This window comes from Wasmannia auropunctata, unplaced genomic scaffold (assembly GCF_000956235.1).
Source record: "Wasmannia auropunctata unplaced genomic scaffold, wasmannia.A_1.0 LD336095.1, whole genome shotgun sequence".
NCBI classification, from domain to species: domain Eukaryota; kingdom Metazoa; phylum Arthropoda; class Insecta; order Hymenoptera; family Formicidae; genus Wasmannia; species Wasmannia auropunctata.
This window is the reverse complement of record NW_012026795.1, coordinates 3,390,574-3,404,397: the sequence shown is the minus strand read 5'-3', so window position 1 is coordinate 3,404,397 and position 13,824 is coordinate 3,390,574. Positions and strand designations below refer to the sequence as shown.

Genomic DNA, 13,824 nt, shown 5'->3' with positions numbered 1-13,824 from the left:
TATTGTCATTTTTAATTATATGTAATTATGATATTTTATTTGACACTTATATTTATATGCTAACTTGTTGACATAGCCTACGCGTTACGTTTCTCATTTGCTTGGACATGAAGGAGAGGGCTCACTATTGTCAGCTTTGAAGGCCAGGAGTTGGTGTAACTCGCTGGTATCTGGAAAACGCCGTGGCGCCAAAGGCTTCAGTTTCTTTAGTATTCTTGTCGATCTGACCGAAGAAGGTATTAAGCATATTGAAGATATTGTTCAGCTGGTGTTTCAGTACATCAATATGCTTAAGATGAAAGGCCCGATCGAATGGATCTACGATGTAATTGATGAAATATAATTTTACATAGAGTGCCCGATAAATTGTAATAATTGCAATTTACCGGACATTCTGCATTTCAATATTGTTACATATAGAGTAACACGATTTTGTATTTGCAGGAATACCGAGATATTGCAAGTACGAATTTTCGTTTCAAGGAGAAGTCGTCGCCTCGTACATATGTGTATTCTACGGTTCAAGCCCTGCACGAATATCCCATGAACGAAGTTTTGTGCGCGGAACATATTTTGAGTGAGTGGCGACCGGATTTGATCGACGAAATAATGACATATTTATCGCCGAAAAATATAAGGATTCACGCCGTCGCAAAAGCGTATGAAGATATAGTTAATGAATCCGAAAGTTGGTATGGCACTAAATATAAGAAAGAGAAGGTATCTGAAGAAACAATGGACATGTGGAACGTCGCTGGTTACAACACAGACCTGAAATTGCCTCCCAAGAATGAATTTATAGCGACTGCGTTTGATATCAAGCCACACAATAATGTAATTAAAATTTTATCTTATTCTATAATATTAATCCTTGAGCGATTAATCTTTGGTCACTTGGCAATAATCAAATCAAAATCCTCGTAAAATTATAAAATTTGATTTGAAATAGAATCGAATGTTAATGTAGCTTAAAATAAATTCTGTATTTTATACATATATAATTTTTGATGCAATAATAAATATTATAAAATGCATTTTGAATATATTTTGCTGCACTAACTGTATAAAAATATATGTAAATGTTTAAGGATTAATTTATACAAAACAAAACCAAGCGATCGTAATACAAATGAGAAAAGTAATGCAGAAATTTGTATTTTAACTTGTTTGTGCACTTGGAATTGTTCTTTGCCTTATTATCGATTTTGATCTCATTCTGTGTTTATTATATATTCTGTGTTATTATACATATTAACAGCAGAAATTTTATAGGTAGAAAAGTTTCCTATTATTTTGGAGGATACACCGCTTGTAAGACTTTGGTTTAAAAAGGATGATGAATATCTTGTGCCGATGGCAAGGATGATGTTCGATTTTATCAGGTATGTGTTAAGTGTGATTATAAGAAATACATCGCTGTTCTAATCGAATATGCAAAATCGAAATATTTTTAAATAAGGTTTTTGAGATATTCCGGGCAACTTATACAAATTGCAATAATGAAATAATTTAAATTATTAATACACGATATAATCAAATTAGTAGATATTAATATACATACTTTGAAAGTTAACAAACTGATTATCTTTGGAATTATATTATTATATTTAAAAAATAAACAATTGAAATAATATTATAATCTTATCTTTTATAACGGAAAGAAAACATTTTCTCTTAATATACATTGTTTGTTTAATTTATAGCCCGTATGCCTATATGGATCCTCTTAGTTGCAATTTGACCCATATGTTTGTTCAGCTGTTTCGTGATTCTATTAACGAATATGCATATGCTGCTGAGTTAGCTGGTTTACAATGGGACTTTTCTAATTCTAAATATGGAATAACTGTGAGTATATATACATATGATAAAATAAGCAATAAAATATTGCATATTATTTACATACAGTTAGATATTATTTGAATTATCATTAAATTGTTATTCAATTTGTTGTTAATATAAGTAATATTTAAAAAATAAATGCTATTATATATATGTATGTATATGTATAAGAAATCTGATTTTTTCTTATTTATAATTTCTTACTCTCAATTATATTTCTATAATGTTTTATTCATTGTTTTATAAATAAGCATTTATAATCTTATGTTTTATTAAAAAAAGCATTCATAATTCAAAAGGAAGACCAATTGTTTTTCTAGCTTGGTATAGGTGGTTACGACAATAAGCTACGTGTGCTGTTGGAAAAAATCATGAACCGAATGATAACTTTTCATGTAGATCCAAAGAGATTTGAAATCCTAAAGGAAAATGTACGTACAATAAATGCAATCAGTCTTTAATTTAGTTAAGCAGCGTATTTATATAAAATCACTTTTGCACAGTATATCAGGAACTTGAAAAATTTCGCTGCTGAACAGCCATATCATCATGCTGTCTACTATCATATAGTCCTCTTGGAAGAGCAAGTTTGGCTCAAGGAAGAATTACTGGAAGCTACTGCTCGTAAGTGTAGAAGAGTATTGTTTCATAATTATATTTTATTAATAATTTTCTTTTTCTTCTTAAAACTTTTCCAATCTTTAGCATTTATTGATGACGTGTAATTAATATTTCTATATTATATAGATCTAACTGCCGACAGACTCCAGCGATTTATACCACAATTACTCAGTAAGGTGCATGTAGAATGCTTAATACATGGCAATGTATCTGTAACGGAAGCTACAGATCTAGTTAAACTAATTGAGAATAGGTTGACAACTTTAGTGCCTCACATACTACCCTTGTTACAAAAGCAATTACTATTGTATCGTGAAATTAAACTAGAAGATGGTAAGCGTATAACATGATCAAATCTCAGTTATAATAATTTGAAAAAATTAATATGCTTAAAGGGTTTTAATTCATATTAAGAGACGTAGTTTTAACATAAAAAATTTTATCGTTTCTGTCTTCTGACAGTTCATATTGATGCTAGGATTATTATGGAAATAAAGATAAAATATGAAAATACATTTTAATGTTCATCACAGGTTGTCAGTTTCTATTTGAAACGGAAAATAAATTTCATAAAAGTTCTTGTACAATGATATACTATCCAACTGATTTGCAATCAACGGAGTCAAATATGCTCTTAGAGCTCTTAGCACAAATTATTTCGGAACCTTGCTTCAATACTTTGAGAACTAAGGAGCAATTAGGCTATATAGTATTTAGCGGAGTACGTAGAACATCTGAAGCGCAAGGCTTGCGAGTCTTAGTGCAAAGTGATAAACACCCACGATATGTCGAAAGACGAATCGATTCATTTATAGATTCCATGCTGGTAAGTGTATAAGAACTTGTATAATAATTTATATTAATACATTGATTAATGAAATCATATTTTCTTTTTTTAAACTGCTCACAATATCTTATAATATTGTGATCAAATAAATGTCATTTTATGATTTACTGTGATAAAAAATATGAGGCTATATTTCTATTAAAATTAACATTGCTATAATTACATTTCAGGATTATTTATCTACCATGTCAGAAGAGCAATTTGAGGATTACAAAAAAGCTCTAGCTACATTACGTTTGGAGAAACCAAAAAAGCTAAGTGCTCGGTGCGCCTTATACTGGAATGAGATTATTGGCCAGCAATATAACTTTGATCGAGTAAATATTGAAGTAGCTTACTTAAAGACGATAACGCGGCAGCAGTTACTTAGTTTTTATAAGGTAATTATTTTATTTCAACATGCAGAATATATCATTCAGGAAAATGTTTTATCATGAAAAAAATAGGACAATATAGACTTTATGAGGTATAATTTTCAAAAAAATGATACTTGAAAAATTAATATCTAATATATAATTTTTTTAGAAACATGTACATAGTACAGCTCGACATAAATTGTCAATACATGTGGTATCTACGGCAACGGAAAATAATTCGTTTGATAACCACATAATCGAAAACTTTGCCGATTCATCAATCGATGAAGTAAAGAAGATCGACGATATCATGTCATTTAAAAATAGTCAAACTTTATATCCTCTATTACAACCATTCGAAAAATATTTTCTCAGAAAGGGCATACGCTCTTCTAAATTGTGAAAAAATGATAAAATAATAGTGAATTGAATGAATTTGATCATATGCATAATTTGAGAAAAAAAAACTTAACGCATTTTATAGAAATTAATAAATCACTTGCTAGCGTACTTAATATTTATAAAATTTAGCACATGCATGGAATTTATAAGTCACGACATATATGCTACAATTTATTGTTAAAAGACGATTTTATATTAGGCAATTTAATACACTATTTTAATTAACAAAATTTTGTGATCATTTTATACATCTTTTAAAGTAAAAGAAATTAGATTAATTAACTAGAAATAATTATAGATTCTCAATTAGGTCTCGATATCTGAAAAATTAGTATTTATCGCTTAAAATTATTTTTGAACTTACAAAATTTACTATTAAATATGATGATTTATATGTAAACGCTTAATTTAATGTAAAATTGCTTATATTGCAAATTTATAAATTAAATATAATACATATCTTTTTGATCTTATTTTTCTTCCTTTCGTATTTTTTTATAATAAATATTTTAGATAACGGAATTATTAATTGTAATCATAAAAAAATTTATTCGCGATTTTGTAATTAAATATTCGGCAAAAATCACATGTAAAACACGTAAAAGTATTTTTAACTACATACTCCTTGTTTTTAAATAATTAGAGTTATTTATAGTTATAATAAAACATTTTAATATTCTTCTAATATATGTAAGTATGTAATTTGCAAAAATTTTTTATTTTTATACAACATATAAATGCCTTATAAATCTATAAGTAAATGATAATATAAATGATAGATGTGAGATAATATCAGTTATAAATAAATCTTTCATATTTATATCTTATCTCTAGTCATCTCGTTTACAAAATGAAATGTTCATTATGTACAACTAAATATAAATGATATTAGTTATTATATTCACAAATTGAATATAATAAATATTTTTTCTTTTCCATTAAATAAATCGTTTTAAGTATCTTTTTTTCTTTGATATTTGTAATTTATAAAAATACTTATAACTTTTAATCGTTTCCTCACCGTTGACATCCAGTTTCAGAATCTGAAAGAACATTGCAATTATATCAATGAAGTTTCCTTACTTTTTTCTAATTAATTATTATTCTTTATTTAAAAAAACAAACGATTATAAAAATAAACTTGATTAGCTGTATAATTTCTTTAGAATAAGAAAATAATTATATAATGATATTTAAATATTAGTATTTTGTAATAATTAATAATAATTGATTTACCTGAACTTTCTCTTCGTTTGCGCTTCTGTCTATAATTTGAGACTTTCAACATTTTTGAATTTCTTTTGTCTTGAATTTTTTGTCGGTAGTTTTTTATAGATTTTGGCACAGAAGAAACAGTATCGTAAGTATTTGATACATTTGACTTTCTCGAATCTTGTGGCAATTTTTCTCGTACGGTTATAGTACTGATTTCTTTAATATTTACTACAAAATAAAATAATTTTTTTTAAATATTTACTACAAAATCAGTTACAAGAAAATTTCTCATACACCGCATAAAAGATATACAAAATAAAATATTGCGCTTCGTGAAAAATAAAACTTATTTTTCTATATATATAAACTTTTATTCTATAATTAAATATACGAAACGTAATATTCCCACTAACATTTGTCAAAAAGAAGAAAATTACTTACTTAGCTTGTAAGGCTTTCGTTTTTTGCCAGTAGCAAAAATGCAAGAAGTTGTACCCACTTCTTTGCACACGATTCTGTATTTACTTTTATTGAATTTTATCGATTTCTCTTTTAATGTCAACGGTTGGCCTTGTAAATTACTTTGTACTACCTATAAAAAAATAATTGAATTAATTTTGATCTAAAAAAACTTTTGAACAGATTTGCATAATTATATACGTGATCACTGATCAATTGTTTCAATCATTCGAATTTATTTTCGCAAATTAATAGAAAATTTATATTAAAATTAGAAATCTGCAATAAATGTTTGCCATTAACACTTATTTATTATAAGCCAATACATTCTCATTTTTAAAAAGTATACAAGTATACATTTTATGAAAAATAAAAAAATATACCTTGCTTGGAACGTTCATGATGAAAGCTTCTTCATTGTCAGAAAGATCGGCTAATGTGAAACTTGTTGGCATCGTTTCTATAACTAACTCTTGATCTTCGACTAATTGTTGTATCTAAAAAAAAGATAAGTCATATATAACAATTATACATAAGTCTCCGAATATTATTATATATAAATTAATGCCCATACAAATTTCATTCATATTTGTGAGCATCAATTAATGCAAAATATGTCAATCTTTTTGTTGATAGCTTTAATTCATTTTTTAAATTATTCTAAATAAATAAATTCCAAAATTTATTCTATCTTGCTGTGTGCAAAAAAATATATTTCAATGTATAAAAAGAAAAAGAAAAGAAGTCATATATGATTTTTTTCTGTTAAAACATTTCAAGATAAGAATAATTTTAATATTGCGATTTGAGTTACTTACATTGCGAGGTCTATACTGGCAAGATATATTAAGATGTGCGTTCGAACATTCGGTTGATGATTGTGTCCTTTGTTCATGTACAGATTCACGTCTTGTCTCAGATTCAACATTTGTTTCTTTTTTCTGATTAATACACATATTCTCTTTATCTAACAAAGAAGCTGGTCTGTCTCTTCGAAATTGATTAACAGATTCCTCAGTATTACACGAAATGTTACTTTCGGAAACTCTTAGCAGAAGGCTTTCGGTTAAGCTTTCCTGGCTTCCGACATCATCATTATCACTACAATGGCTCATACCTGAATTGTCAAAGCGTATTCGCGAAGTTTTGGTGGTAACATATTCGTCGTCGCTTTCACTGGAATCGCTCACAACTAAATTCAATCTCGCTTGCTGCTCAAGCCGCTTTTTAGTTTGAGGCGACATATAATTCACATTATCCTCTTCATTATCAGTTTCTAATGCCGTTGGTGTGTCAATCTCTTCACTTATTGTCGCTTCTTGCCAATTATCGGTACTGTGATCGATGGCATCTGGGCAATGTATTAATGTATTCTTTTTTACAGGAGTGTCTTTATTGCTGATGTCTGTATTATCATTAATATTATTAATTTTTTCATTATTACTCTCGATATCATTATCCTTCTTGTCTATTATCTTATATTTTTTATTGAAAACTTCAGTACATGTAACTTTAGGTAATTGCTGCTTTTTTACGTCCTTATCAATATCATTTAATTGGGGAAAATTCTTTTCTTCTTTCTTTTCATTTGCTTGTCCATTATCTTCTAAAATATTATGTACATCTTCTATGTGATTTTCCTTAGGCGATAGCACTTGCTGATTTTGAATATCGCACGAGTTTTTTGATTTCACAAAATCCGTTTGATCTTCGTTTGTCGAATAAATCTCTGTGATATTGCCACTCGAACTTAATTGACGGAAATTCTTTATTTCTTTTTCAGACTCTTCTTCCTCGCTATCTTGTTTCCCTGAAACATTGTAAAATTTTAAATATGTATTTTTTATATACGATTTTTCTTAGGAGAAAACAATTTCTGAGTTTTTACAAAATAATCTTACCTTCGTCATTAATTGAAGAAACCACATCGACCTCTGTATTATCCATCTTATTTAATTGAGAAGATAATTCTTCCTTCTCAGCAGGCTTCTTTATTTTTCCATTATCTTCCTTCTCTTGAATAAGATTGCAATGTTCCGAATGAGCTTTTTCCACACAATCTTGCTTAGGAGATAACAATTGCTGTTTTTGAATGTCATTTGAATGTTCTGCTGTTACAAATTGTTCATCTTTCTCATTTTCCTCAATTGTGTTCGTATCAGTTGGATTTAATTGGGAGGAATTTTTCATTTGTTCTTCTTCAGAATGTTTCTTTTCTTCTTCGACAACTTGTTCTCCTGAGATATCATTATTAAATCTCAAATGTGTGTCCTTTGCAATCTCTTTACAATCTTCCGTTGTTTCGACCAATTCGTCAGTCTTCTTCGGTTGCGGAGAAGAAATGGGCATTCTCTCCGCGGCATTTTCTTCCGTATTCTGATTCATTGAAACCTTATTAGATTTTTTGTTCTTGACAAATCTGTCTTGCGAATCTTCATCAATTCCCGAGTCTTTTTGCTGATCTGGTGACGAATCCTTCATCTCACGTATATCAATTCGTGTTTTCGTTACTGGTAACGGTGTACTATGTCGAAAATCTGTGATATCTGGAAGCAACTGATCACAGTTCAATTCATTTTCTACATATTTATCTGTTTTAACATCCTTATCATTATTCATAGAGTCGGCCTCTTCTAGCGCGGATGCCAAGTTTCTTCTAACATTTTTTAACAATTCTGGTTTGCGACTAACACACGTCTTATCATAATTCTTCGCGTTTATCAAACTTTCGTCAATTATTGTTGTTAATTTACTGTTACTGTTGTTAGTTTTCGATTCAACGAGGGAATTGAGCTCATTGTTAGAATCAATATTGTTTTCTAAACATTTCGATTGAGACAGAGACGACTGATAATGTGAGCCTGGTGAATCAAATTTAGTATTCGATTCATTACTTGTTGGACTTTGATTCTTTCGATTCTTTCTTTCATCGCTTATATCTGAAAAACTTACACGTTTTGTTTTCTTGAATCTCGTATTATCTTTGGAACTTAATTCATTCATTGCAACGGAATCTCTGCGATCCTGTCTCACGTATTCATTTCCAGCTGTAGCTATACTAGACGCCGTACTGTTTTGAGAATCGAATCGTGGAGAATGAGATTGCTTACTAGATCGAGCCTTGAGATCATTATCCTGCAAATCTCCTTCGTTATCCGCGATTCTTGTATACAGTCGTTTACACGAACGTGATGCACCGCTGGTTCTCTTTCTAACTTCTTGCCAACCTGTATCAATACATGTCTCGGACACTGCGGCATTCGATCGCAGTGATCTCTTTGTCCTCTCTACTCTTCTCCCTGTCTCGGACACTGCGGCATTCGATCGCAGTGATCTCTTTGTCCTCTCTACTCTTCTCCCTGTACTCGACTTGCCTCGGCTTTTCTTCTTCTGCTGGCTCTTACAACTTTTGCAGTCATCTTCGCTGGTAAAAACGGCGCAGTACTTCTCGGAATTTCTAGTCGTATATCTGGTCTGTTTCGACGGGGAGCTGTATATGATATCGTAGTCGCCATCGGTGAGACCACTACTGTCCTCGGTGTCGGCGTCGTCCGGTAAACTTCGCAGAACATTGGTCTTCAGTTCGACGTAGTGCCTGTAATCCTTCATGCCGCGACGCTTCTTCATCTCGGCGTTGAGCACCTTCGTCCTTCGTCGCAACACTCGCGACGGTCTGAATCTGTGTATCAGGGACTTCTCCGTCATTCTGTCCGCAACAGAATTGTCCGTCTTCTCCCACGTGACGCTCTCGTGAGAACACATGGCGCTTTAATATTTCCTTCTAAAAGCACAAAACGGCAAGTGTTGAAACAAATACAGACTCCTTCGCTCATTCGGAGGAAACTCACTGCTGCGGCGTGTCTTCGTTTTAGTAAGCGTCAAAGGGATAATTAAAATTGTCACTACGATACTGCGAAAGTAGTTTGTTAAATTTTTGATCTTGGGTGCTTCCAATATTCTATAACTGATTATCAAGGGCTTTCCAATATTTTACAACTAATGAAAAAGGTAACGTGTGAGGTTAGAAAATCAACCGTGCCGACCGCGAACACGTGAGAGTAATGCGGAGTAACGTTTCTCTCGGCAATAACGAAATGACAGTTTCGAGTGAGAGACGCTACAGCATGTTCCTTCAAGAGGCGGACTCCGTGAGAAATAACTGATTGTAATTTTCTAAGATAATTACCTTCGAAAGATTGAAAAACAATAGATTTTCTAACCTGAAAAAGCGGCACTTCTCTCTCAAATTCAATTTAAAGGATTGACGCTGATCGGCACGTACGGCATTGAAGAGAATTACATTTTGTATTCTGACGACGGATTTTACCGACGGCGGATTTTTATCGACGCGCCGGATGGACTCGCGCTTCGCGGCAAATCCGTCGTGTGGCGCACATCGCGCAGTCGCCATCTTAGAGTCGCGTCGTTTCGAAGCAGCTCCGGTCGGCTCCGCGCTGCTCCGCGTTTCGCCGATCCTTTCGTATCGAAAAATCATGTCGCGCTTGTAGCGAGAGCACATCCCGAGAAGGTATCCACGTAAACTATCGACGTAAAGTATAATTTAAACTGTAAGATGCTAGATGAACCGTTCCTCGTACGAGCAATTCTCGACGCGGCATAGCGACGAAGATCAGTGCGAGGAATGTCGCCGCGTCGTTTCCCGCGTCAGCTCTTTGATTTAGAAATTTAAATTCGCGCTCGAAGGGAATGCCGATGGCAGCGAATTTGACGTTGGAGAGGCAGCGAGAAGTTCAGTGTACGAGTGCGCATAGCAAGTTGTTTTTTTTTAATAATTTTTAGATTTTACGCGTGCATAAATGACCCTTCGCGCCGCATCGAGTTCGCGGGGCGTCGCGCGTCGTCGTTAAGTTAGCCGCCGCGTCGCTCTACGATTTTTCCGCTCGTACAAAAATTTGTAGCACGCACGGCACGTTTTCGAAAATATCTCAAATTTAGTGTTGAAGAATAGAACAATCGATAATGCATAAACGCGCGATGGCAAGTTTCGTGAGGAGAATCGATTTTGGCGTGTGAATCTTCCATGTCGTGCGATGGCTCGGGCATCGGTGCGAAGTTGCCGTCGTCGCGTTCGCTATACGTCCGCGTTCGTTATTTGCAAGTGTATCGCGCGACTCACGCGTGAGAGGAATATCGGGAATGTTGAATTCAGTACCCGATCGATCGATGATCGCACTACAAGGACGTAATTGAGGATTTTTGCGATCGCAGGATCGCCGCAAGCCGGACGTCAGCAGCAAATCATCCCCGTTGGAGACTCACGAGAGGATAAGCGGAAGGATCATCTCGTTATCCCCATCGTTCCCGAAAGGCATCGTGGCGACGAGAGGGAATTGCTGGGCAAGGTATTGGCTGGACGATCATTGCGACGCTAAGGTAAGTGATAGCGTTTGGAATTTCTCTACGATATTTTTTAATTTTTATGCGCTCCAGTTCGCCCAGGGTCAAGTTAAATGATCTATTTTACCATCTAGAAGAAAATGATATCTTCCTAAAAAAACATGTAGAAAGAAAACGTAGATTGATATTTATTGTACATGAAATTTGTTTGTGTTAAATTCTTACAGTCAGCAAAAATACCTTATGTAAATTTTGTTTTATTATAAAAATTTGCAATTTAACTATTACACGAAAATACTACAAAATAATACTCAACATAAAATAACTATGACAAACGATAGCTTTCGGTATTCATTACAAAAAAACTTGTCAAATTTATCAAAGGTTATTCTGTTCTACATGTTCTATTCATATTTCTCACTACTGTTCGATTTCGTGAACCACCCCGTATAGTGTATACCGCGCACACTTTATTATTCTTCTCCGCGTTATAAAGTATCTTACAATTGGATTGCAGCCGTTTATATTCTGTCACGACGTGATATCATAAGTACTGTTAACAATGTAATTCATTTCGAACATCTTATATAAGAATTCGAAGTATCAATCTTTAATTGTACACACTTTAACTTATTGTGTAAATAATTTGGCAAACCCGAACGCGCCGAATGACTTTATAAACCGAAATCGCAAAAATTATTACAGTCTATAAGTGCCGAAAAAGAAAAGGCATTATCAATGACTAACAATTTAAAGGCTTTCGCTTAAATATTGTGAGACACTGAAGGTTGTCGGAAACAGATCGGGCGACCGACGAGATAACGAAATATAATATTTCGGCTAGAAGACGCTGAGTCGCGAGCGGACGTATTTTTCTCGTGTACGATTTATATATTGTAATAAAATTTTAATTTAATCGCACTTAAAAGACTGATTCATAAATCGATCCCGCGATCGGATATAAATATAACCGCATATCCGCTCCTCATAATTCCAGCCGAAAAAATAAAACCTCTAATAACAGCCAAATCACAATTTTACACAGCCTGAACATTTCGTTTATATCCTACGATAAATTTTCTTATAGTCCTATCTCTTTTTCCTTATTCTCAATTATTACTTACTTTTTGTTCTAAATCGATTCCTCCATTTCTCTTAGCCCTTCCTTTTCGCTCTTCACTAGATCTGCCAGTATTAGACTGAAGTAATGCGTGTGCTTCTGCTTGTATATAAGCATCCTCTCCCACCCTACTGAGTCATCCCTTTCATCTCTGTTCTTTTTATTCAAGTTCTCGTGTTTATCAAGGGAAAAAAATTAATTTCAATCACTTTACGGAGATGATTTTCTATGAAAATTTCTAATAAATATATAACCGAAATCAGTTTTTTTTTGCGCAGCGTGGCGAAAGATAAATAAGCACATCTTCCGCGTTATTTTCGATTATTTTACATTTCATTAAACAATGTCATACGATTGATCTGAGCGCGCAGGAAACGTCCGTAGAACAGGTAGGAAAGGTTTTACAGAAAAATAGATCCTATATGTTTTACATTTATTCTCTTCAATAATATAAAATTACGTTAATAACACGAGACGCGTATGTTACAATATTTCACAATGTAACATGTCTTCGACACAATTGTGGGAAGCGATTGAGAGATCGTCGCCTTGCACACGTTTAAATCGCATCGAGCCAGACATGTCATCGCGGAAGTACCGATACGAGTTACATTTTGATACCACAAGTGGCGGATTCTTGACGGATTTAAAACTAATATTCCTCGGAAACGTATTTTAAAAAGAGTTTGATTTGTAAATATGTAATTTAATTATCAACATAAATAATATTTTTGTCAGTCATTAAAAAAAAAACAGGAATATACATTAAAAAAATTAACAGATTGTACTTCGATTGGACAAAATAACTTTTTGAAGTTCACAAGAAAAAAATAATCGAAAACTTCAGTTCAAAAAGTGATACAATGGCACACAACTGTACGCCAGGAGTCTCTCAATCCTCGAATTACATTAGCGTATTGTTAGATTCGTTGTTCGAATTATCTTAATTAGCCACTTCGCGAAACCGAAACATGATTATCTCGGTAGAGACTCAACCTCGTGCTATTTGCTTCCAAAATTAAAAAAAAAAAAAAAAGATCGAAGACTTCGCTTGAGAAAACAATCGCGCGCATTTTGTTATAACCGTTGTAAATTAGATATACCTGGTATAAATAGTACGAGAAACTATATTACAAAAATATACAGCGTCAGTGAAGTGACGCCAGTTACATCCACATTAAACCATCTCAACAATTATTGATCTCTTATCTCTATACTAATTACATAAATACATCTTATATACATCCTTCGCGTATGATTCGTGTTAGTTGGTAGAAACAGTATTGCATACATGTGAACTCACTACCTTGAATAAAAAATACGGAAAATAATAATATCGCGCGACGGACAGTGGTATCATTCCTCTTCGTATTTGACCTGTCAGAAAATTACGTTTATGCAATTTATTTTATGCTGTGTCGACAAGACACCTTTTAAATAAGGGTAACTAAACGGTTGATTATGAAGATCTTAATTAGCCGAAAAGCGTTTACAATCAGCGTAATTCCGTTAACCACCAGGCCTCTACACACAACTGAACTTGACACCTGAAAATTTGACAGCAATGTAAATTCTGAGATAAAGATTCGATCTATTTTTACATA

The 13,824-nt window shown here is 32.8% G+C and overlaps 4 protein-coding genes across 12 annotated transcripts in view; 2 read left to right on the top strand and 2 right to left on the bottom strand.

The window, feature by feature from the left end:
* LOC105462739 (insulin-degrading enzyme) overlaps positions 1-4,298 on the top strand; it is an 8,086-nt gene extending 3,788 nt beyond the window's left edge. For all 4 annotated transcript variants that reach the window (XM_011709569.1, XM_011709570.1, XM_011709572.1 and 1 more), the window contains exons 5-14: positions 77-325; positions 445-834; positions 1,273-1,382; positions 1,704-1,848; positions 2,163-2,273; positions 2,346-2,466; positions 2,590-2,796; positions 2,997-3,289; positions 3,481-3,690; positions 3,836-4,298. In XM_011709569.1, the coding sequence (XP_011707871.1) occupies positions 77-325; positions 445-834; positions 1,273-1,382; positions 1,704-1,848; positions 2,163-2,273; positions 2,346-2,466; positions 2,590-2,796; positions 2,997-3,289; positions 3,481-3,690; positions 3,836-4,069 (2,070 nt within the window). In that variant the 3' untranslated portion in view covers positions 4,070-4,298. The remainder of the gene's footprint in view (positions 1-76; positions 326-444; positions 835-1,272; positions 1,383-1,703; positions 1,849-2,162; positions 2,274-2,345; positions 2,467-2,589; positions 2,797-2,996; positions 3,290-3,480; positions 3,691-3,835) is intronic.
* Positions 4,299-5,037: 739 nt separating this feature from the next.
* Positions 5,038-10,044, bottom strand: LOC105462736 (MATH and LRR domain-containing protein PFE0570w-like). 4 transcript variants are annotated; one of them, XM_011709565.1, is made up of 8 exons: positions 9,929-10,044; positions 9,077-9,523; positions 7,644-9,016; positions 6,561-7,552; positions 6,126-6,239; positions 5,725-5,875; positions 5,305-5,511; positions 5,038-5,111 (listed from the first exon to the last, which is right to left on the bottom strand). In XM_011709565.1, the coding sequence occupies exons 2-8, from the start codon at positions 9,502-9,504 to the stop codon at positions 5,086-5,088; spliced, it is 3,291 nt and encodes a 1,096-aa protein (XP_011707867.1). In that variant the 5' UTR covers positions 9,505-9,523; positions 9,929-10,044; the 3' UTR covers positions 5,038-5,085. The 4 variants fall into 4 exon arrangements, with proteins under 4 accessions (XP_011707867.1, XP_011707863.1, XP_011707864.1 ...); XM_011709561.1 differs by having other exon boundaries at positions 7,644-9,523; XM_011709562.1 differs by having other exon boundaries at positions 7,644-9,523; positions 9,963-10,044.
* Positions 9,804-13,824, top strand: part of LOC105462811 — a 91,075-nt gene continuing 87,054 nt past the window's right edge. The window contains exons 1-3 of the mRNA XM_011709661.1: positions 9,804-9,849; positions 10,002-10,270; positions 10,972-11,136. Of these exons, the coding sequence (XP_011707963.1) occupies positions 9,804-9,849; positions 10,002-10,270; positions 10,972-11,136 (480 nt within the window). The remainder of the gene's footprint in view (positions 9,850-10,001; positions 10,271-10,971; positions 11,137-13,824) is intronic.
* Positions 13,330-13,824, bottom strand: part of LOC105462738 (calponin homology domain-containing protein DDB_G0272472-like) — a 55,227-nt gene continuing 54,732 nt past the window's right edge. For all 3 annotated transcript variants that reach the window (XM_011709566.1, XM_011709568.1, XM_011709567.1), the window contains one exon: positions 13,330-13,767. In XM_011709566.1, the coding sequence (XP_011707868.1) occupies positions 13,745-13,767 (23 nt within the window). In that variant the 3' untranslated portion in view covers positions 13,330-13,744. The remainder of the gene's footprint in view (positions 13,768-13,824) is intronic.

What these genes read in the sequence shown, in the direction of transcription:
- LOC105462736 (XM_011709561.1), bottom strand. Translation starts at nt 9,504, where the DNA reads ATGTGTTCTCACGAGAGCGTCACGTGGGAGAAGACGGACAATTCTGTT. An exon ending in GCCAGTATAGACCTCGCAAT is followed by an intron (nt 6,240 to 6,560) that starts GTAAGTAACTCA and finishes TCTTTTTTTTAG; the next exon opens with ATACAACAATTAGTCGAAGA. An exon ending in TCATGAACGTTCCAAGCAAG is followed by an intron (nt 5,876 to 6,125) that starts GTATATTTTTTT and finishes ATTTTTTTATAG; the next exon opens with GTAGTACAAAGTAATTTACA.